The 24687-nt window shown below is 38.9% G+C and overlaps 1 protein-coding gene across 1 annotated transcript; it reads right to left on the bottom strand.

Annotated features, from left to right (window-relative positions):
• Nucleotides 1-535: 535 nt before the first annotated feature.
• On the bottom strand, nt 536-3768 carry LOC131458719 (dynein regulatory complex protein 11-like). The gene has a single exon (XM_058627936.1). It carries the CDS (start codon nt 3395-3397, stop codon nt 1094-1096), a length of 2304 nt encoding a protein of 767 aa, XP_058483919.1. The 5' UTR covers nt 3398-3768; the 3' UTR covers nt 536-1093.
• Between the last annotated feature and the right edge of the window lie 20919 nt (nt 3769-24687).

Below are 24687 nucleotides of genomic sequence, written 5' to 3'. Positions count from 1 at the left end.
CTGTGTGCGGCCGTTTCCTCCTGCACAGTCTGGCAGTCAGTATTTGTCGACTGTCATGTGTCAAAGTATTAGATACCCAGCAGCGTCATCCGTTGAGAGCAATAACCGCAGGTCCGTAGAAGGCCCTGACACAATTTATTTGTTTGGCATTCCCAGAATCATTCAGTCTGATCAGGGTTCTAACTTTTACTTCTCATCTAATGGCTCACGTTTTGAAATTGCAGACACAATCAGGGACTTGGAGGTTGCTCTTGGCTGCAAGGAAAGTTGTGCAGGAGAGTACGAGGTTCATCCTGAATTACTTGGTGTTTCAATATTTAGATACCGAGATTGACTATATGATAAACCATGACACCATTGCCGTTCCTTTGTCCTCTAGTTCGGCCTGTGATAAAACACAGTTGCTTTCTAACAGGTACCTTTGTCCATCTGGGCTCTTTTCCACCTCCTTCCAACGTCTGATGAATCGTGTGATGGCTGTTTATTTAGATGATTTGGTGGTCTACAGTGATTATTGGTATTCTCACATGCAGTGGGTCAGAGTGCTTCATTTTATGTGGGCCCTGCAATATTTAATATTTTACCATCTATGTTGAGTCTGGAGTGACCTCATTGGTGGTATATACAGACCACAACCCACTGACTCTCCTCCACACCCTGCGGTGCCCAAACCAGAGGTTAAGAGCGATCGCATTGTTGCGTGCTCCAGTTATGGACTGAGAGGTACAAGACATGTCCAACCTGTCCCAAACTTCACGTTTCATTAGAGCTTTAGTGGTACTGTAACCTTTTCTTTAGGGGCGAGTCACCACAGTGGATCATCTGCCTCAATCTTGTCCTCTCCTTTGTGTCCTCTTGTGTTACACCATCTGTCCTCATGTCCTCCTGCACAACATCCATGGTCCTTCTTCCATGACAGAGTGGTTGTAGTTGACAGTGTGAAGAGAAGCAATGGGAGCTACGTCCAGAACTCTAGGACATTCTAGAGGCTTGGAAGCGCCGACATGCACAGGGGTGCAGGGGTACATTCAATGTAGCTTGCAGCTTAAATTCAAAGATGTTTTTGTGACATTTGGGAGGTTGAAACGCAGCTTTAGTCATTTTGAACGAGTTTCTTTTGTAAAGCAACATTCTTTTTCCCCAGAGGGGTCTTTGCATACCACTTTTTCAGGGCCTCTTCCTTTTTCTTATATACTGGATCCATCTTTTTGAAGTGCCTAACAAACTCAGCAGTAACCAGCGGTCTGAATCCTTGCCACCGGATGCGCTGCTTGGTGACAACATGCTTGATCACCTGAATCATGTCACCTGGAGTGTAGCCGTCAGAAAATTTGGCGAGAGAGCTGATATCCAAGGTCTTAGTGATCTCACCTCCCTGCTTTTTGATCAGTTGCTTCCACAAAATGAATCTCGAACCATAGTCAGGTCTTGGGATGACAATGATTTTGCCGTACGTTTTACACAATGTCTTAATATTAGCACATGTAGGGTCTACAGTTGTTCCTATGATCAGAACACGATCTTCCCCTTTGATCATCTTAAGCTGCTTGGGCAGAGCTGCCGCCAACCGTTTAGGGAGGAACTCTTCTTCTTCCTTGGGAACTTTCTTGTAGAACATTTTCTCTGCATCTCCGATCCATATCACTGATGGCTGCAGCAGTCGTGCAACCTTAAAGACCATGTGAAGCATCATGTTGAGGCCTTCGTCGCCTGGGTACTTTCCTGCTGTGTTCATAGGTGACAGATCAAAGAAGGTGGCTCCTGTCCTGCAACATATTGCATGGACCAACATCTTTTTTCCTATTCCAGCTGGCCCTACCAGTAAGATTGAATTTATCAGAGGAGCTTTTTCATGAACCACCTGAGAGCCCAATGGTAAAACTGCATATAGAGTTAACACATGCCGTACATCTAACAAAGATGGTGTGGCTTCAATGTCATATTTCTTCAGAATTGTGCCGAGGTAGCTATAATTGCCAAAGTAATCCTGAAAGCTGACATTATATGACATTTTCAACAAGTTCTGTTCCACCAGCTCTTGACACAGAGACTCAAGAGTCCTATCCTCTGTCGGATCATTCACGGTTTTCCCCTTCTTTCCTTTATCGCCTTTATTTTTCTTGCCTTTTCCTTTTTTGGTCTTATCCTTGATGTTATCCACATTTAGTTTCAGTTGAGCCAGCTCTTCTCTCATTTCCTCATCAACTTGTACTTGGATCTCCGCATCTATAACTTTACTCTTTTCTTCCTTGATCAGCTGCACCACATGTCTCTGGTAGAAGTTGTTGGACTCATCACAGGTCTGCCAAACATCTTCATAGATTTTGTTTCCCTCTTGCAAGTCTGACAGAAAAGCTGAGGGTTGCATCTCCAGCTCTTCCTCCTGATTCCCCTTGGTCTTCTTTTCCTTCCCTTTCCCCTTTTTATCTCCTTTCTCTTTTGAGTTGTCATTTTTCTTTGCCTCCTTAACTGCAGCTATTTCGTTCATTAACTGCACAGGGTCCTTGTCTGCTAAAAGGAGAGCTCCTCCTCCATCCTCTTCATCAGGATAATCTGGAAATGAGCCAGTAGAATAACGGCAGTTTAAGAACCACTGGCGGATTTGGTCTTTCATTGAGTTGCTCATGTCAGGACCTTTATCTTGTAGTTCTTTTGTGATTGCTGCTATGGACTCTTGGTAATCTTCTTCATGCTCCTGCTGTTTAATCCGTGTGCAAGCTTCATTAGTTTGGGCAATTATTTCATGCAAATGCATTTTCGCATCCTGAACACTCGTCGTTGATTCCTTTGCAGTCTTGAAAGTCCTCCACTGTATGTAGCCCCTCCACACCTTCTGAATGCAGAGGGCTGCAGAAACCTCTTTTTCTGAATATGTTTCCTCGTCACTCTCCATAGTCTTGCTCACTTTCAACTTCGCCGCCAGGCGTCCTTGACGGGCCCTCTCTGCCGCCTGAATGATCGTAATGGCCTTGGACATTGCAATGTCTTTAAGGATGTCAGTTCGTTCCTGGCTGTGCTCAGTGATGAAATAGTGAGGGATAGGAATGTCAAGGTCTACAGGTCTGAGCTTTAAATTGTGTAGAATCTCATCCATGTTGTGGAACTCTGACAATTGCGTGTCCACCATTTCCCTCTTCAGCTCCAACACTCTCCCCATCACACCATCCAGAACTCCACGAACAACTTCTCTTTTCTGAGGGTGAATCAACTGGTCGTAGACCATCTCCAACTGTCGGAGAATTTGGATGTAGCGCACGTAAAGTGTGGCGACATGCTCGAAGAAGGCCTCCCGGTCCGATACTGGACCGGGGGGTTTGTCAGGCAGCTCCTCAGCTACCAGGAGACTCAGCTCGCTCTGGGCATTTGCCCATATCTTACTGTACGTCTTCTGTGACATGACTGTGTCATAGCTAATGATTTACACGATTTATTGAGTGTTAAACCTAACTAATGTTCTTCCTCTGTTCACACATAGTACTTTGATCTTACCTGCAATGTTGATGACATCATCATGAGCAGTGTTCAGGATTCTTCTACTTTGGGCTTCCCCCCTCCTTTCCCTCCTCTCTCCGTGTTCGTACACTGAGTCTGGTTCTGTCAGAGTTTTTTTTCTCTCCACTGTTGTCAAGTCCTTTTGGGTTTCTCTATAATTGTTATAATTGTAAGTTGTTGCTTGACCTCACCATGTAAAGTGTCTTGAGATAAGGTGTGTTATAAATCAGTGCTATACAAATACAATTGAATTCAAAGAATTTCATCTCTAAACTGTTCAACCTGAGCTGTCCCTCGAATATGCTCATTTCTAATCCTGCTCTGCTCTGCTCTGCCTCCTGTCAGCAGCAGGAGAGAGATACTGAACAGAGCTGGTTCTGCAGGAGCATCATCAGGTGAGTTGACTACTCAACCTTTCTTTGTCTTAGCAGTAGTGACAGGAGCAGAAGGAGAGCTGCACACTGTCTCAATAGTCAAGGCTGTATCCTCCTGCACACTTGAAGGAGAAGTCATGTGGCAGGCTGTAACCAGAGAGATTAAATGCTGCCCTCCACAGTCTGAAGTCCTGAATCACAGTTCTTCCTGCCCCTCAAACCGAGACTGCTGGTTTAGCACTTAATCAGCCAAACCATCCTAATCCTTTAGACCTCAGTTCCTCCTGTGCCTTTGGCACATCAGGCAGCAAGTTTCCATCTCTGCAGCTACTGTCTTTACTTCTTCCAGTGGATGTTTTTTTCAGTTGCATTCTTTTCTCTGTGATGATGTCACTCAGAGGTTTTGCCCTTCTCAGGATTTCTTCGTTGGTTATGTGTTCCTGCCACCTCACTGTCTAGATCTTCCTCAGGTTTCTCTGGTGGAAGGCATCCAGCTTTTTGGTCAATTTGACAGTACACTTTCACTGTTACACTGTTTCACTGGCATACATTACAGTGGGTAGAAATATTCTGGGTGTATTCTTCTTTAGGTTTTTATGGTGCATCACTGCTGCTCTTATTTCCCTTATAGACACAAACTAACCTAAACTAACACACAACGTCAGCCACGTGTGAATGAGACAGTTCAAGCTGAAAAATAGAACAAATGTATGCAAAGTGAATAGTTGAAAATGAATGAAGTCTCTTCAATTCAAGCACGTTTTACAGGATTTCAAGATCCCCCCCATTCATTTGAGTGGAACTCAAATAGCTGAAAAGATAAAAAGCATCAGCATTGACATTGATTTGTTATGTTACAAAGTTATTGGAGTCAAAGTAAATATTTAAGTTAGGTCTTGGTTCTTTTGTTTTACCACAAATGAAAACCCTTGTGTTTGTATCTGCTTGATCTCACAGCAATTGTTTCAGTTGAGTGTGATGACAGTTTTCATGAGCAAAGTACATGTTTCTATAAAACTACCATAATAAAGCTGTTATTGTTGGCCGTACCATTCATTCTGTGCCATTTCCTGCTCTATTTTAATATCTAACAGAACTGTTTACTTTGTGTCAAGATTCCACACCCACCAGTTGCTTCATATGTCCCGTCCACATCACATTCACCTGTCTCTGCCTGTTTGTCTAATTGTTCTTTTGATGGCGTTCCAGCATTGTTTCCTGTTTAGTCTCTAAAGTCAAACACAGTGTCAGGGCTGATGAGCAGCAAAGATGAAAGCGAAGGTCTGCAAGACGGTAATGAGAGCTGCTATGATGTATGGCGTGGAGACAGGAGATAAAGTAAGAGAGTCAAGGTTGAGATAGTTTGGTCCTATGCAGAGGAGGGACAGTGAATATATTGGACAAAGGATGTTGAAGATGGAGCGGACAGACGTTGTGAAGGAGGACATGAGGACAAGATGGAGGCAGATGATCTGCTGTGGTGACCCCCTAATGGGAGAAGCTGAAAGAAGAAGAGGAAGTCTCCAGTGTTTGACCTCTGTCCTGTGTATGAGTGTCCTGCTCGTGCGTCCACTTCCTGTTCTAGTTGTTACAGGCAATTGTTTCTCTGCATCCCCCCCCACACACACACACACACACACATGCATGTCAGGATGTGGAGCAACCGCAATGGCCGTTGCATGGCACTAGAAAGAGGCCACCAATAGTCAGAGTATAGTAAAAACGTTCATATAGCAACTGTAGACCACACCCTTATACAAACTGCCACTGCCATGGTTGCCGTGGTAACCCGCTTATAGATCAAAGGAAGGTGAATGTATTAAAGGCTGGGACTTAATAACTGGTCAGTAAACCATTTGAATCATGATATATTCTACATTGACAGAGTTAAATTATTTCATTTATAAATAAATAAAGGTCAAATTGAACTGCCTTTACTTTTCCCTTTTCTTGTTATATGTATTAATATCTTTACATTATCTCTGTTTGCTTTAACCTTGTCGCTGTGACTGTGACCCTGCTGTTGCAATGCTGCACTGAGCCACATGGTGGCAGTTTACCCTCAGTTTCCAATGCAGGCAGTTTCAAGACTATTCAGTTTATCCCATTGCTTAATGGTATCATGTATTTAAAAGTCATTTTATTTGCACGTGGTATGTTTACATACTTAATACATTTTTAAAAAAAACATCATCATTTTCATTGACCTGATAAAACACACGACAGCAATCAATTAATCAATTGATTATTTGATGCATCTTTGAAAAGTAAATTATATTTCCTGCTTTTTTTTAAAAAACTGATACATGAAAATATTGTCAAATAAAGTTGTGTTCAATTACACTGCAGTGTGCAGTGAGTAAAGGTTTGGTGAAATTGTGAAAGTGTTGTTTTTCATTTATTCATATATTTATATCAGGAGCTGATATCACCATAAAGTCTTGCTAAAGTTTACACACTGTACCTTTAAAGACTCAAAACTAGAACATCATAATAAGCAATTGTTAAAAATGATTAAAATATCTCACAGCACGTTTGTGGAACTTCCCTTTATGTGTTTTTTTTTTTTGCTATTGCAACAGGAAATTCAGGTAATTCTTGTTTAACTGCTTGATTAAAAAAACGACCACTTTTTCAACACCAAAGGGAGGCCACACTTTTTTTTATCTTCAACTTCCCGTGGCATAACTAGGGTGTTGAAATGGTTCACACACTAGGCTGCCATAGTGTGAACACAACTCACAGCATATGTGCATCATTGTTTCACATAGATTCATTCATTCTTCTTTATGCCAACAGACTGGGGCTTGCACTAACATACAAACTTAGTATTATTATTATTATTATTATTGTTATTATTATTATTATCATTATTATTATTGTTGTTATTATTATTATTATTATTATTGAGGTGTAAATGAATTGACCAAATGTCTCTTGGAACACAATGATATCAGGTGCTATCTAAAGAGTTTGGGCTTATAATTCTCTCTCACATCTGTGAATCCTTTAAGTGATGGTGCACACTGTCTTTGGCCAATGTTGATTTCTCAAACATCCGTTTCCTGTTCAATAAGGCTGTCTAACAGTAGTGGTATTTTTAAGATATTGTACACTTAGGCAGGTGCATATTTCATTGAGGTTTAAGGGTTAAATATGTCATAAGCTGTGAAAGTCATATTTTCCCCATGTGTCCCTGCTGGCTGCCATGTTTCAGTATCACTGTGTCAGGCTGGTTTGCAGCAATGCCAGTGCACTGGGTGGTGCTGACAGTGTCAGTGCCTCATACAACTGCCCTTCCAAGAAACTTCCCCTGTTATCTGAAGATTAAGTGACACAGGTTGTCTTTTGTGTCAGTAAAAATGATTAACGACATAATATCTAGGAGAATATATTAGCCACTATCCTGCCATTAGGCAGCCTTTTCTGACTGGAAACACTTTTGTAAACCTCTAACTCTCCCACACCAAAGTCCATAGAGAAAATCAGTGATTTTATATCACGGCACACAGTAACAAATGCATTATTTTGTGATTTTCAGTGTTTGAAATCCCTGGTTCAAATTTAACTAAGAGACTGAAACTTAACAAATGAGGCAGCAGTAGACCAGCAGCTCCTGTGGACATTGGTGCAGGAGATTGAGCACTTTACAAAGCTCAGCTTCAGCTCAGTCAGGAACACTCTTGTCTCTCATAATGTTTTGTTGTAAAACACATGGAAATACAGGTAAACTTGTTGGAGGTGGCTCTGTTCGTATGCTCAGTTTATGTTTCAGTTATGTTTTACAATTCATTCTTAGCAACTAACTTAACCCTCCTTCCCGCTGTGTGTCTGTAAAGGGCAGATATGCAGAAGAATAACTATTTAGTGTTATTTAAATTAGATGGCTGTGATTGGAGCGAAACATATAGATTGCTGTCAGCTGATTACAGCTGCAGTGTGTGACCACTGTATCCTACATGAACTAAATCAAGGCTTCATTTTCAAGTAAAAAAAAGGCAGGCTAATGGTACAATACATTATAAATAAAAATCATTTTTAAGGTAAGGCTTTTGTTAAGTGGCTAAATGATGTTTCCTGGATCAGGGGTCACGTATGACTATGGCCCAATCCCCTCTTCCTACCCACGCCCCTTCCTTTTGTGCGTTTCCTCAGAACTCTGCCCAGAACAAATTACTGTGGAGTGTGAGTGAAGTGTCCAGCCTTAAATAGTGGAAGGAAGTGCATGAAACAAGTTCTAACTTACTGCTATGTCAAGGATTTTCAATCAAACGTTGTGTTCCTCAAACTGACTCTACAGTTTCATTAAAAAAAAGTGAGTGTTTAAAGATGAAAATACATATCCATGAATTCGAAATATGTCAAATTCATTCTAAAATATACAGCCTTTAATAATTCTCATGGCTTTATGCATGTGTGTTGTATGTGTTGACAGGGAGAGTGAATGCTTATAAGTCTTATTCTGTGAAGCTGAAATTTAAAATATTTAACTTCAAACTTAGTAAACCTAAGACTATGTTGCTCTGTCTTAAATATCTTATTCTAGTTTAGCTCATAATGTATTTTTGATTTAATTGATATTTATTACTTATATTTTTTGATATATTTGTTTTAAATATTGCCGTGTTTCACTCACGTATTTTTTAAGTATCACTACCATTATCATTGCCATGGCAGCTGTGAGTGGAGCGTTATTTGAAGTAACAGTTGGTCGTGAGGTGGTCGTTTGGGATTGGACTCGTTTCAACCACACTTCAAAGAACCCAAACTATTACTTTAAGATTTCTTTTTCCAACAAATTGCAGCAGTTAACTTCACTCGACAGACTTTGACTATGTGTACAGTGCTTTGTGAGATATTTGCATATGTCAGACATCAGTGGTTCATTTGCTGAGTGGAAGATCATGAGTGAGGGTTTTGGGAAACACTGCTCTATCCTCTATCATGTGGCCTTCATTACATGTGTGATTAGGCTGCTACACAGTGAAACAGCTGCACCTCCACACTAAGAGCAAAGATCGACTCATGGTGGAGGTGTCGCTTAGGGAAGTCAAACGACTGATTCATGGTGCTGTGACATGAGGAAGTTAAACAGCACAGTGTATCATACGCTCTGTTCTAATATTCAAAAATAATTACTTTGACTTTGTTTTCTTGAAGAAGTCCATGTAAGGTGATTATATTCGCTGGGCTGGTTATGCCAGCTGACAGGAAGTCCCACACAAATTGTCCCACAGCACAAACAAAACAGGCGGGAGCCATTTTCTTTGCCTGACTCCTCGAGGCTTTTTTGGTAGTAAAGTGACAGATGTACACAGTAAATTTTGCAGTGTTAAACATGCAGTGTCAAAGTTCAATGACTCTCTCAGAGTTATTACAACAATAGATTGAGTAGAATGCCCCCTAGGAAAGAGTTCATTTAACAGCAATTCTGATAAGGACCAAATACCCTTGGACCCAGTGTTAAATGAACTCTATAAGTGTTGATTTTACACTGTGTAGTGCAGACTAAACACTGACACTTGTCCTTGGAAGAGGAAAAGGAACATTACCACAACGTGAGGGGACGCTTTCTAAAATTAGAGACAAATACTGCTGAACTTTTCCTTGACAAAAACTTTGGCAAAGCCACACTTTAGCAAACTTACAAGAAGTAGAAGTTAAAGTCACATGTAACAAAACTATGAGTGTACTAAAAGTATTTATTATACACGAGTAGGAAAAGTAATCTGTTATATGCTATAATACGCTAACAATTAAATATGAACAAATGTCTGTTGCATTCAAACCATTGTCAAATGAGCAACTGCACTGCACAACTGAATTATGTGAAAAAGTGAATTATACTGCTTGAAAACCTGGTCATTCAGCAGTTTGACAGGATATACACTTATTGTCCCCGCCCACCTCTGCTCCTCTGCTGTATACACACAAACGCTCCTTCAGTCAGGTGTGATAGTATTGCTTTAATCTGTTTTCAGATTACTTGATCATTTCTGTTCACAAAGACCAAACAGAGGCAGAAAAGGACATCAACAACAACACAATTTGACAAAACCTTAAAACGCCAAAATACTGCCAAAATATTGTCTCCACCCCCCCAGACTTACCCCACCCCTCAGGTGAGCCTGCAGAGCTTTCTGAAAGGATGACTCTTGCTCTATATTCCAACCGTTGTCTTTAAACATTTATTTCAGTATCTTGCCACCTCACTCATGTTTCAGAGAACAGAGGGGATAATTCCTTAACCTAAAGTGTGCTGCCATCTCATTTTACTAGCATAGACGTGTTGTGCTTTATCCTTTCTCCATCATTTGTCCATCAGTTGTGACTGTCCATCAGTTTTGTGTCTCCACAGACACAAAAACAAAACGCCGCTATGTTGAGGAGAGTCACGTGGGGCTGAATCAGCGTTATGGGAACTCATTTAACAATGGTTCGTTTATATTGAAAGGTTACACACTACAGCTTTAAACATAAGGAGCATAAGGGTAAAATAAAAACAATTTATTTTCAGCATTAAATGTCCTTATTACGGTACATTTAAAAAAAAACAAAAACAAAAACAAAGTTCATCCTTTAAGGTTGTCAAATACAATTAGAAAGACAATTCAGTCTTGCTCTTCTCGTCCCTCTCATCTGACCTGGCCTGGGTTTGTGTGCTATTATATCCATGATGATGCCTGCGCTCAGTTTGTAAAGAATTAGTGAGAGTGAGCATCATCTTATGGTGAGACTGCAGAATGCAACACACAGAGAGCTCCTCTGCTCAAGCACATCAGGTAACTACGGTGGCCTTCACACACCAGAATAGGATAAACACTCGTTTTCTCCTTCTTCTGTTTTCCTTTGCCTATGCACTGGGTTGGAGAAAATGGAGGAACAACATGACAGCCTCTGTAAAGCAAGGCTCTTACCTTAAGTAGATATAAAAGGCTTAACAAAAGGATTTTTAATGTTAATACACCTTTAATGCAAACATATTCATGAGTGTTTATGAGGTGGGTTTACTCTGCCAGTACATCCTGCTAGAAGTTACACACTGGACCTTTTCACAATCCTAAAAAGCATTTCATACATCTACTGCCTTTTTTAGAGGAACCAGTTATAAAACTGAACATCTGAACTCCTTGAATGTTCATTCATTTATTTATTTACTTGTCCTCTTTTGTCTTTTTATTGATGCAATGTCGTGTTTTATTTGTGCTGCTTCATGTCTTGGTCAGGTCTCTTTTGAAAAGAAGGACTCTCAACCTCAATAGGACTTTTTTTTTGATTAAAAACAGGTTTAACAGGAGCTCAGTTGGTAAAATGAATAGCTACAAATCCTCCCTAAATATACTAGTATCACACCATTGGCACCAATGGAATGTCACAGGGGCTGCTCCTTCACCTAAAGATCTATAAACCTGAATCCACACCACACACTGAACATTACAGTGAGAAAACAAACAACGGACAAATGTGCTTCATCAAACCATTATCTCTCAGAACTGTGAGCCACACAGTGCCTTCAGCAGCATTTCACAACCATGACATGATGACACTTCATTTCCACATATTTCCTGAGAGCAAGCTTTGCACTTATCTTCCTTGTTTTGACTTCCTCTTTGCAGCGCTGAGGCTCGGTGGTCAAACGACTTGTCTTGTGCACAGGGTCATCACAGTGAACTCATGAGAGAGGAAAGAAGAGCACTGCACTCATCTGCACTCAGCTGCCTCTACATCTGCAGGTAAAAGCCGAGCATGGAACATCTCCACATCTCTGTGTGACTGACACATTTGTACAGTTTGTTTTTTTTATCTCTGTATTCGGTTTTGTGTGATTTTACTGGAACCAGTGTCACATTCATGTACTCTGCAGGAGCCACTTCTGATGTCGTGGCGATCAGGCCCCCCACTTAGTGTATTTGGCAAGCTGAGTTGGACACTCTGTATCAGCGAGTGTCAGTTTGTCAAATACCCCAAGTGAGGTGTCACTTGTCTTCAAACCAAGGTCGTCCTGGGTCACAGTCGCCTCTGCAACCTGGAGATACTGACAACATCACGGCAAGAAGTGTTTCTAGCAAAACCAGGTATAATATAGTTTATACTTGTATAGAAGTGAAAGTGTACAATGGAAAAGCTGCACAACATTTAAACCTTATGCCTCTGCATTCATTAGTCATGTGAATCTAAATATCTCACCAACAAAGTCTACAATGTCTTCATTGATATAAAACACATGCTAATACAGTATTCATTTTGTAAAATAACCAGTAACTCTGGAAAAGTACTATATGAAAAAGATATATAATAAAATAATAATTAATGTTAATATGTAGTATTTCTGAACTGTGGCTCCAAATGGTGACAAAGGTTGAACACATTTTCTAACAACATACAAAATTGAGTTCCATATGCTTGATGTTGCATAAGGTGCAAATAAAATGGAAAAAGCACGTCTGGACTGTTTTTGTGCAAGAGCAACTCCTTTTTATTAAAACTGATGAATGGTGATTATCCGGACAACTGTCTTCTCGTTTCTCAGCTTTGATTAAAGTTTCCTTTCTCTGGGACATCATCAGACTCTGACCTGGTCAACATGCAGGGAAGAAAGAGCAAAAACAAGCAGCCTCGTGTGTTCTTGTGCACCCTCTAAGTTTTGATCTGCCACAAATGCATCACCCAAGAATAAAGAAGGTGAAGGGGGGTGTACATCTCTAAATTGTTTCATTTCTATCCTGCAACTTATATCACTACACACACACACCAGCCAGCCCTGCACTTCCTGTTCCTGTAGGGACATGATACATTTCCTATGGTTGCATTATTACTCATTCACTCACTGACACCAAATAAGGTTTCACTCTCATGATGAAGGGTTTTGTTACTGGATAACGTCCATGTACTGCTGCAATCTATGTACATTATTATGGCATGAAATAGCTGGTGACATGTGATGTAAGCAGGGATAGCTCTAGCAATTTGGACAGCTTTGGTAAGATTGGTATTTGGTGCCCTTACTCCCCCCTAACAGGATCATCACAATGACATACAGAACTATTATCAGTTCAAATGACTTCATCAAATCAAATATTCAAAGTAACATACTGAAAACAGTGAGTTTCCCTTTATTTCAGTGTTCAGTCAGAGCTGTTTCTAGGGTCTCTGGGGGTCCTAGGCAAAGAGGGACACTGGGTAAGCACAGACTCTTGACAGGGGCCCCCTTTAGGTGACATCCTGACTTTGTAGTGTTCAAACAACCTGGTGTCATTGCTGTGGGGATGTTTCAGTTGTCCGTTGGGGGGCCACTGTCAAGTGTTTTAAATGCTCTTATACATAAAAAAAGTGTGACTACATTTTGTTAATAACCCCTTAAACAGTGAAACATTGTAGGGTACCATCTACTGGTTAACACTTGTAACTGCAGGTTACTTCAGTGACTGAAAATATTCTGAAAGCTGTGTTCCTCATGGGAACATGACAAAGGATTGGTTTGTTGGATGAACATTTAGTAGTTTTACCCATTCATTTCCCATGGCAATCATTTTTCCCCCTTCTTTATATTAATTTATACAAATCCTTCATCAACACACATGGAATTAGAGTGTATAGTGTGTGTATATATATATATATATATACTGTATGTACATGTATACAAACAAACACATATATATGTACAAACAGAACTGCAAGAGAGGAACAATGGCTGCCATGATTCTTCAAATACATGTCCTAACCATATGTTTCATGAATTCTTCTTTCAAATGGCAATAATTTGATTCAAAATCTAAATCTATATCTTGAAATTAGGAGGTGAATTTGTGTTGTCCATATGGAAACCAGGCACATAGATAAGGACGGGGCTTTAAATCAAATTCTATCTATAATACTGATTTACTGAGAGCCAAAGTTTTTTTTTTTTTTTAAACCAATCATAATACCAAAACAAAATGTTCCTTCTTTTGTTTTTCTTCTGGGGCAGTGGTGAATTATCTTTGGTCATTTTTGACCAGGAAACACACTCAAAATTCAATCAAATTAAAAGGCTGATCATCAGGAATTTTCTTTGTTCTGATGTTCAGCACAAATAGATGATATAATGAAGTCTTCTGTGGGAATATTTATGCTTAGGCAAAGTTGAAACTGGGTCAGATTAGACTGAACACTTGAGGGGAAGGTCAATGGTGTCAGTTGAAACTGGAATAGAAATAAACATTGTCATTATGTAATGGTGAAAGAAAAACCATCTGTTTGTACACTGATTCCCCCAAAGCCTCAGCTCTCACTGTGTTATTCTCTTGATTGGAAAACTGCAACGCTCTTCATTCAAAACACTGCACAGAACACTAAGTTAGTACGTCAGTGCGTGAGTTAGTAAGCAAGCAAGGGTAGGTTAGTAAAGTAAGTACGTAAGTTAGTAAGCAAGTATGGGTAGGTAAGTTAGTGAGTAAATAAGTCAGTCAGTACGTTTAAGTAAATAAGGGTAGGTAGGTTAGTAAGTAAATAAGTAAGTAAGAGTAGGTAAGTAAGGGTAGGTAAGGGTAGGTAGGTAGGTCAGCACAGAAGTAATTTCAAAAGTCAGTAAGTAAGTAAGTTCATAAGTAAGCAAATATGTAAGTAAAGGTAGGTAGGTAAGTAAATAAAGTAAGCAGATTAAAAAGTCAGTCAGTTAGTCAGTAAGTAAGTTTGTAAGCAAGTTAGTAGGGGTAGGTAAGTAAAGTAAGTAAAGTGAATAAGTAAGTAAAGTGAATAAGTAACTCAGTCAGTCTGTCAGTAAGTCAAGTTTATTTATATAGCCCAACATCACAAACACAATTTGCTGCAGCAAGTGACACCATCTGTCCTTAGACCCTCACAAGTGAGGAAAAGCTCCACAAAAACCTTGTACAGGGGGAACAATGGGAGAAACCCTCAGGCAGAGCCACAGAGCAGGAATCACACTATGTAGTAGGTGTCACATGTACAGAAATAAATTCAGCAGATTACAAACAAAACATCACATTTACAGAGAGAAGAAAGAGAAGAAGACAGAGACCAGGAGCTGTGTAAAAATATTAATGATAATTATCTTCATCATCTACAGGCGTCTTTTTCTCTTTTTATACATCAAGTTAAGTTAAGTTAAGTTAAGTGCTGCAGCCCAAAGTGTATCGTGTTGCTGTTATTGATTTCCAGATAGTGTTTAGTGAAGGTTGTCCAAATGTCAAGTTGAACTGTGCACTGTAAACCAGTCTTGTCCGTCATCCAAGGTTTCTGGGAATGTTCTTAAATGAACATTGCTTTGGCCCAGAGATTCACCACATGTTTTGAAGTCTTAGGAATAATTTGAAGACTGCAAACATTTTTGAAAGTTTCTCTTTCAATTTAGGAGTAACTGCCCCAAGAATCCTGGACATCTGCCAGTGTCATTTATTCTCAACTAATTCACTTGCCCAGGCGCGACGGTCCTCACCACAGCACCTATTTGAAAAACTGCCCACAAATGATAGCGAGTGACTCGTGATATAGAAGTCGGTATGTTTTATAGAGATCACCACACTCCTCCCTCTTCAAACTTTCCATATTCATTTATGACAGTGTTTTGATTGCTATCACTGCTGCAAACTGAAGTCACACTGTCAAAACTCCAAACACCGTCAGTGAAACAGAATCTGTCCATCATACTTTATCGCTGTCACATAAATGTATTCAACGTTTTCCCAAAACCCTGTAGCTGTTTTCAAAATGGTTGGAAATACTTTCCAAACAGGATGTTGGCACAGTTCATTCTTTCCAGTACTATAACCATACTGGAATATATAGAGAAAAATAATGATATTTTAATAATAATCCCAAACTGAAGCCTTAAACGTGTGTCAGAATGATTTTGTTTGGAAGACAAATATATACATATACATATATATATATATATATATATATATATATACATATACATATATACAGTATATATATTTTATATATATGTAAATATTCTGTAACTGAATCACAAATATTAGTAAAAAAACAAAAACAAACCTGTATATTATTATTATTATTGTTATTATTATTATTATTATTATTATTATTATTTTAATTATAATATTGAAGGTTTAATAGGCATACTAAGATTTTGAAACACATTGTTTTACTGTTAGAATTGAATTGTTTTCTACATGATAACTGGACATTACAGTAAATCATTACAAGATTATCGGGAAAAATAAAGGGTAATAAAACAAATGGATACATTTTCAATTCATTACTGTTAAATATGATTTAAATAGTGTCTCTAAAATGTAAAGATGTTACTCCTTTGTAATAATCAAACAGTGATTTATGTGAGGAAAAATCCATGGGCCATCTCTTAGTTATGCTGCTATAGACCTAGACTGCTGGGGGATTTTCCTGTGGTGCACGCAAACTCACTCTCTCACACTCAGGGTATGAATATGACTCTTTATATGTCATTAACATTGTTGTTTCTCTCCCGAGTTTGTGTCTTTCTTTCCTTTTCCCTCTCTCTCTCTCTCTGTATTCTCATCTTGCAGGTTGCAGGTTTCAAGTTTTCGAGGCTATTACTATCATACATATCATCACCATTATTATTGTGCTATAATTAAAAGTCGATATCAGTAAACTTTTTATCAACAGTCTCTGCTGCTGCTTATATAAATTACATTCTATAAACATGTCATCACTGACTCTGGTCTCTCGCTTCTGTCTCTACCTCATCTCCCTCTTGTCCTTTCTGTCCCCCACCTCTCCTCTGTCCCCCATTTTCCTTTCACCCCAACCGGTCGAGGCAGATGACCACACATCTCTGAGCCTGGTTCTGTCAGAGATTTCTTCCTGTTAAAAGGGAGTTTTTTTCTCTCCACTGATGCCTAGTGTTTGCTCATGTGTGAACTGTTGGGGTTCTCTGCTCTCCTTGATGTTGTCTATGTACAGTGCCTTGAGATAATGTATGTTATGATACAAATAAAATCGAATTGAATTGACTAATGCTGTAATGTGACTTATAAATGTCCTGTTCTCTTCGCTGCATGTCATCTGGCATCTGCTGCTATAATTCCCTTTGCCCAGTAGGTGGAGGCAGAGTTCCTTTATTAGATTTGTTCTAATCAGGAAGTTTTCACAAATGCTTTCCTAATGAGTGCTTAAAATAATTTCACACTCGTGTATCGAATGTGTGAAACATATGTAACGGTTTGAACAATCTCATTGCTTTAGGCTCCATTATGTAAATAGATTAAAGAAAATTGTGTCCATAGAGAAATGTTAATTTTACTGTTTCGCAAGTGTTTTTCGCTTTTCATCAAAAAAGTCTGTAGGTGTACAATACTTTCTCTAAACCTTAACACAATGTTTTTGTTTTTTGTGTGCACTTTAAAGACTGAGCTGGTTTTAAATTTTTCCTGGGAGAAGAAGCCCCTTCAAAATAAAAGTATTCATGGAACAATAACACAATTTAAAAAAGGGTACACTTAATGTTGTTACAAGTACTTAGTAACATTTATGTAATGTTTTAACAAATAGTTTATTAATGTTATTCAAGTTAACAACATTAATTCATATATTTTCAAACGTATATAAAGTTACTGTAAATGTCAGTAATAGCTGTTAACTGAAAATTAAAAATTCCATTAAAAGCTTTAAGTAACTGTCTTAATTTAGTTTATTAAACATTTATTAAAGGATTCTTTGTCTGCAAAGTTGACACTTTGTTTCCCTTAAGTGACACTTCATTTATGTATGATAGCACTAGATAATCTTATCTATAACTAAGCGTTACTTAAGCATATGTTTACCTTCATTATTGGTCCTTGTGTCCCTTATTGTAAAGTGTGAAACATGCGTCCCTTAACCATGACTTCAATAAATGTGAGTACAGAATATGCATTACTTAACTATATTCAAGTATTTATTAACCATTATTACCCTTTATTAATGTTGCTTGTTATTATTTACCCTTATTGTAAAGTGGGAAACATGTTTCTAGTGTTTTTTATCTGTGTGGTTGTTTAAGGTTAAAGATAAATAAATGTTTAATAAATGCTTCATTATAGTATAATAATGCTTATTCAGTTCAGTACTACCATAAACAGTTATTACAGTTACCAGTAGCTTCGAATAATGTATGAATGAATACCTTAGCCTAATTACATGAGTCAATGTTTAATTCAAACGTTAAAGGTAACAGTATCTGCTCCTGGTCTCTCCCTCTCTCTCTTCTGTCTCTCCCCCCTTTTCTGTCCCCCATTTTCCTTTCACCCCAATCGGTCGAGGCAGATGACCCACACATCTGTGAGCCTGGTTCTGTCAGAGATTTCTTCCTTTTAAAAGGGAGTTTTTTTCTCTCCACTGATGCCTAGTGTTTGCTCATTGTGTGAACTGTTGGGGTTCTCTGCTCTCCTTGATGTTGTCTATGTACAGTGCCTTGAAATAATGTATGTTATGATTTGGCACTATACAAATAAAATTGAATTGAATTGAATTGAGTTAGCGAATGGTTATTGCAGCATCTACTAATGTTAATGAATGTGCCCTTATTGTAAAGTGTTACCTCATCATTTCAATGGATGAACATGGAAACTTTTCACTGACACCACTTTCTAGAAGGTGGAAACACCCCACCAAAAACGTGACGTGACCTCATCATCAGGGAGCGCGTTCACTGATCCAAGGCCTCTGCAGCGGCAGAGAGTTCGGGATCAGGTGGAAGTTGAACACATTTCTTATGTGACTTCTCCAAAAAAAGAGTGATTGAACTTTTTCAAAGATTTCATCAGGACTCTTAGTAAGTGGTGACATCCAGCTGTCTGCTATTATTCCTGACACCTACCAGTCTAATTTAAACGGTGAAAAGGATCACAGCAACAGCAACACCTCAGGTCACAATTGTTCCCTGCTACGTCTTTGAACTTGCCAACTTTGCCAGTGTTAAGATTTTGCCCTTAACCTCTGAGAGTAACTTGAGAATCATGGGATGTTGTTCAGTTCCTATGATAACAAGTACTGTACACGACCCAACATGTGGGATCAATTTGAGATATTGGGGGAAAGAAAGCAGGGGGATCAGCCATTTTGTTTTCTTTTGAGCAGTATGGTGGTGGTGGGTGGGCATGTGGCGAAGTTGCCAACAAACAAAAATGCAATGATTTAATGTTATGTTAATGTACAGTGAACAATGACAATCAGGTTAAAGCTGCAGTGTGTGACTTTCAACCTAAACAAATGTCTGTTCAAATTCTGTAAAACTCAAAAGTGAGTGGAGATGACACACTAAATCAGGATTGTATGACATTTGTTGATTTAAAAGTTACACCCCGTGTTTTTACTGTGCCAAGTCTGTTGCATAAAACTGTACGTACTGCAGGTTTATTTATCTTTTTTTTTTTTTACAGGTTTTTCTTTTTTTTTACTATTGTTTCAGAGCCGTCATGTCATATTTCACTTTGCTGGATAACCAGTGCGTGAAGTGGCAAAAAAAATAGGTGCCAGTAATGTCTGTCCGTTCGTATGACTAAATCATTAAACATTAAATTGTGAAAATCTTCATAAATAAAATATACCTGAAGATGTTAGTGAGCATCTGTTTATTTATATATTTTGTCTATATTAAATAACAAAAAAATTGGACTTTACCAAGTTGTCTATTATTTAGATGATCCTTAACATTTCCAACAATAATTTAAACTTAAAGCACAATCCATTTTATTTAATGTCCTGTTATTATGCTGTTCCTCCAGGAGAAGTCAATTAATATAACTAAATATTGATATACTTTCATTTGGCTTCTCCCTTTTAAGGGTCACTACAGTCAATCATTTGCCTAATAGATAGATATTGTTCTTGTTTAACAATAAATATAAAAACTCTAGATACTAGAAAAAAATACACTAGACTCTGACATGAATGGGTGAGTGTAATGTAGTGTAGCCTGATAAATAATAAATTATTATTCTGGGCCATCATAATGAAATGGACAGTACCAGCAGAGGACCAGTATCTTGTGAGGGGGCTGGTATGCAAATAAAAGTGCCCACTTCAACACACAAAAAGCCAAGATCATTTGTTCACTGAAGTTAAATCACCAGTTAAAAATCTCACAATTTGACATCATTTACTTAGTTTTATTAACTCATTGGCTGCCAGCCATTTTCATAGCAGTGATCGAATCGTCTAGCAGTCAATGACAGCCAATGAGTAAACTATAAACAGGTATGTAGAAATGTATACAGATGACACAGGAATATGTCTCTATTTGTGTTGATATAAATATTTATCCCCTCCTGGAGCCGCCACCTTATTGTGGTAGAGGGGTTTTTGTGTCCCAATGAACTCATTTGTCAGGGACTTTATGGCCCTGGTAGGGTTACCCAAGGCAAACAAGTTCTAGGTGAGGAACCGGACAAAGAGCGGTTCAAAAGACCTCCTATGAAGGTTAATAAACATGGACCACACTCTCCCTCGCCCAGACACAGGTCACCAGGCCCCTCTCCGGGGCCAGGTCTGGGGGTGGGGCATGATGGCGAGCGCCTGGTGGTTGGGCCTGTGTCCATGGGGCCAACATGGGTCCCCCTTCCCAAGGGCTCATCACCTGTGGGAGATGCCAAGGAGGTCAGGTGCAATGTGAGTTAGGTGGTCACAACTGGTTGCGAGTTGGCTCCAATGACTGGAGAGGATGCCAGTGAGGCCTGGCAGAGTTCATCGGAAAGAATCAGCACCTCCAAATCTGAGTGTATATACATACAGTATATGTATATGTATATACATGTACAGTATATATATATATATATATATATATATATATGAAAAAAACTGAAGGAGTTGTATTATTATTTTCCTCCATTTTTAATTTTTTTTAAATTGAAAATCGTGTATGATTTTACCTTTATATGTATAAAGGTTTCCCATGTAAGTCCTTGCGCCTAATCCTTCTCCAAGGATATTTTTGTCACTGTCATAAAAACCGCCCTCTCCATAGAGGAAGAGCATGCAGCGACTTGCACCTGTTACCCATTGTGCCTATAGGGCTCAGCACTGCCCCCTATCAGTGTGGCATGGTATTTTCTACCTCACACTGTTTCACTGTGCATTCATGGCCGATTAGAACGACTAAATAGGTCACACACATTCATTACATATATAAGACAGACTGTGGAACGTCAGCTTGTGTAGTACATGCATAATCAATGTATATTGGCAATATAAAGAGAGGCAGCAATGGACATGCACCAACTGCACTCTAAAAAGTAATTCAGGGAACCTGTTACTACCACTTATTTAAATGCATGGCTGCAAATTAAAAAAATCTAATGTATTGATCTAGATTACTGCTGTCAAAACGATCAAATTATCTATTTCATCTATATGTCCCTTGATTTCTTTTTGTCCCATTATTTTTTTTCATTTGAATGCTCTTATCAACATAGAAAAGTGGATTGGCTTGCTTTGTGCAAATGTTTTTTTACTGAGACAATATCTCTGTCACCCCGCATATTCGGAGTTATTCCTCTTATCGTGAGAGTTGCTGTGTATCAGCCTGCAGTGTGTGAATACCCTGCAGACGAAGTCCCGTGGTTTAATGTGTTGTTGCCGTAATGAGCTAATCCGAGCTAAAGGAGCTAGTGGTCTTCGGTGGTCTCCTTAGTACCGTTCGGGGGTCTGCCAGCTTGGTTGGTAACACTGAATACATCATTACTTGGATGTGGGGAGTGCGTTGAGAAACGATACAGGCTGCGTTAGATACGGAGAGCCCGCTTGGAGAGGGAGAAGCGCACGGCGCTGGCCATCCACTCAAAACATAACGTTAGCTTACTACTCTTTGGTCGGCTCGCAAGCCCAAACAAGTGTGTGCCTGTTGTTTTGTTTCTGGTCTAGTCTGGTGTGGGGTTGTAGTTCTTCTAACGTTACTAGTTGTTGCAACAGCATGTGAAAAAAAACTTTGCTAGAACAATAAGAACGTTAATCTTGCGATAAAAAAAACTAACGCCGTTATTTTGATGAGTTGTGTTGACACAATAATGTTGGTAATTACATCAACTTAATATTGTATGTCATTTAAACGTAAATTATTTCAAACTAAATTCAAGTTGCAGTAACTTAATTGAATTGGCTTGATGACTTAATTTTTCACAACCTTAAGTTCAGGATTTCAAGTCCTCTCCCCTGCCAACTTAACACATGCCTGGACAAGTTCAGACAGTTTGTGTCTGTGTGTCAGACACAAACCTGTCGGCTGAACAAATACATTTCATAGGACATTTTCGAGGTGAGAATCATTTCACTTTTGTGATATGATCAATACTGGACTAATGTACAGAGGTTAGGCTACACCTGTAAACACTGTTGATGTGTTCCAAAATCTTTTATACTACTGTTAGAACTGGCTAATTTCATAAAAGCTTCATGAATAATAATATTTTAAAAAGCTATAGTGAAGAAAATATAACTGGACCAACTTCATTTTTTTAAACCATTGTCAACTTAAAAACTTGTGTTCATAATTATTGTAACTAAGTACTTTTTATCAAAATACTGTGGAAAAACTAGACTTCATTTTACGTGTAATTAACCCAAAAACGTGTTTAATTATACCAATAATTAAGTAGTTGGTAATAAAAATATCTTTGATTGCAGAAGAAAAGAGAATTCCCCCAACTCAATGTAGTTTGTTGGTTTAACTTCATTTCATTCAAAGTTGTCATAACTTAAAAAAAGATTGATGCAAACTGTTGCGTTCATTTTTGTTGTTGAGCCAAAGCAATTGTTTGTAGCGTGTGCCTCCTTCAGTCAGTGTGTGTGGCACAGCACCATCAGAACTGAGGCACAGCTCATCGCTGCCTCAATTCACCGCTCTCCCGTGTATTTGAACAGGAAATGCGTAAATTCAGTGATTTTGACCATAAAATTGTTGAAATCGTACAATCATTAGAAAACTAATTTGTGGAACAGTCAGGTGGACAAATTGATTTTCTTTTATCATTGTTCGTATTTTACTTGTCATATGACCGCACGTCACTGATATACACATGTATGTATACTGTAGGTGGTTTGTCACTTTGGTCAACTGAGGTTGCTTTACAAAATGTGCTACAGAAACACAATTTACAAAATCCTGGGTTTGTCTAGTATTATGTGCACGTGTTAAGGGGGCAGGAGGGTAAAGAAAAAGGGGAGAGAAAAAGTGTTCCTTAATTTAGAAAGACACACTTTGTTCTTCCTCTCATCACTTGAACAGCAGGATTTCACCTCATCACCTTTTTCCATATAGGTGTGTCACACAAATAGTTCCTGATCCATCCCATAGAACAAACCACCACATTAGAAAAGCATGTTTCTAATTGACCCTCAAAAATAAATTCACAAAACAAATCATGCAAAAATGTCTCTCATCTTACTTACTTACATCTTTCAGGGGAAAGAGCATAAGACAGCGTAAGACAGTGAAGGTACACAACATAACACAACAACAGTAGGAAAACGGACTAATTTTGCACAACAAGTACAGTAATCCACAGTAGTTGTTAACATCTACATGGAGAAAAGGTAACCGACTCTACTCAGATCTATCATTTTTAGTTGATTTCTTATTAACTGCATCCACGCCTGGCTCATACTATTTTATATTTTTTCATCAATTCATTCAACGGTAACCTACGGTAGTGGTGGCATGTCTTTTGGATCTTGGTGCATTAAATGCTTCATGCTTTAATTCCAGTATGATCTATTTGTAGGGAATTAAAGATTTAAAGGCCTGCCTCTGTTCCAGGCCTCCTTCAAATAAAGGCCTATAAAGGTAAATAAAGGTGCCTTTTTTCAGATGGGGAAATAAAGGCCCCGCTCACTATTTGGGGATTTACAGTGTTGTATTTCTTTAATCAATTACACATTGCACCCTGATGAAACATGTATCCCATATTTTTCACTACAGTATCTCATTGTTGTTAGAACAACTTAAACTATTAAGTGTATTAAAGTGTCTGACATGTGGATTGGTCAGCAGACTAAGGGTTACTTAAACCAGATCAGAGCACATGAGTATAATGAAAAAAAAAAAACTGTTTTGTTTTGTTAAAGAAAGAAAGGTTCAACAGTGTGAATCATCCATCATCATGGGGCAGCACACTAAAGAACAACAGTTTCTGTGTCATGGAAAAAGTTAGTCAAACATAATTGACAAAATAATAATGATGTTTGTCACAAAAAAATCTGAAGTTAGTTATTCTTGTCAACTGTGTCGAGAACCAACTCTGCTGGGATGTCTGTGACAGAAGTGAGACACAGACAAAGTCATACAGGCGCAATGTCTTTACTGACATTTTTTTTCTGTGGTGCACGCACATTCGGGCCTTGCAGCGAGAAGACCCGGGTTCGAGCCCCGGTTGGAACAAGGGCCTTTCTGCATAGAGTTTGCATGTTCTCCCCGTGTGTGCGTGGGTTCTCTCCGGGTTCTCCGGCTTCCTCCCACAGTCCAAAAACATGCAATGTGGGGATAGGTAAATTGGACACTCTAAATTGACCATAGGAGTGAGTGTGAGAGTGAATGGTTGTTTGTCTCTATCTGTGTGTGGCCCTGCGATGGACTGGCGAACTGTCCAGGGTGTACCCCGCCTATCGCCCGATGTAGCTGAGATTGGCACAGCACCCCCCGCGACCCTCTGACGGAGGATAAAGCGGTAGATGATGACTGACTGACTGACTGACTGCACGCACATTCACTCTCAGGATATGATTTTGACTTTTTATATGTCATTAACCTTGTCTCTTTCTCTCCCTAGTTTGTGTATTTCCTTCCTTCCCTCTCTCTCTCTCTGTATTCTCATCATGCAGGTTGCGGGATCAAGATCCAGTT

Source organism: Solea solea, chromosome 4 (genome assembly GCF_958295425.1).
Source record: "Solea solea chromosome 4, fSolSol10.1, whole genome shotgun sequence".
NCBI classification, from domain to species: Eukaryota; Metazoa; Chordata; class Actinopteri; order Pleuronectiformes; family Soleidae; genus Solea; species Solea solea.
This window is presented reverse-complemented; position numbering and strand designations above follow the sequence as displayed.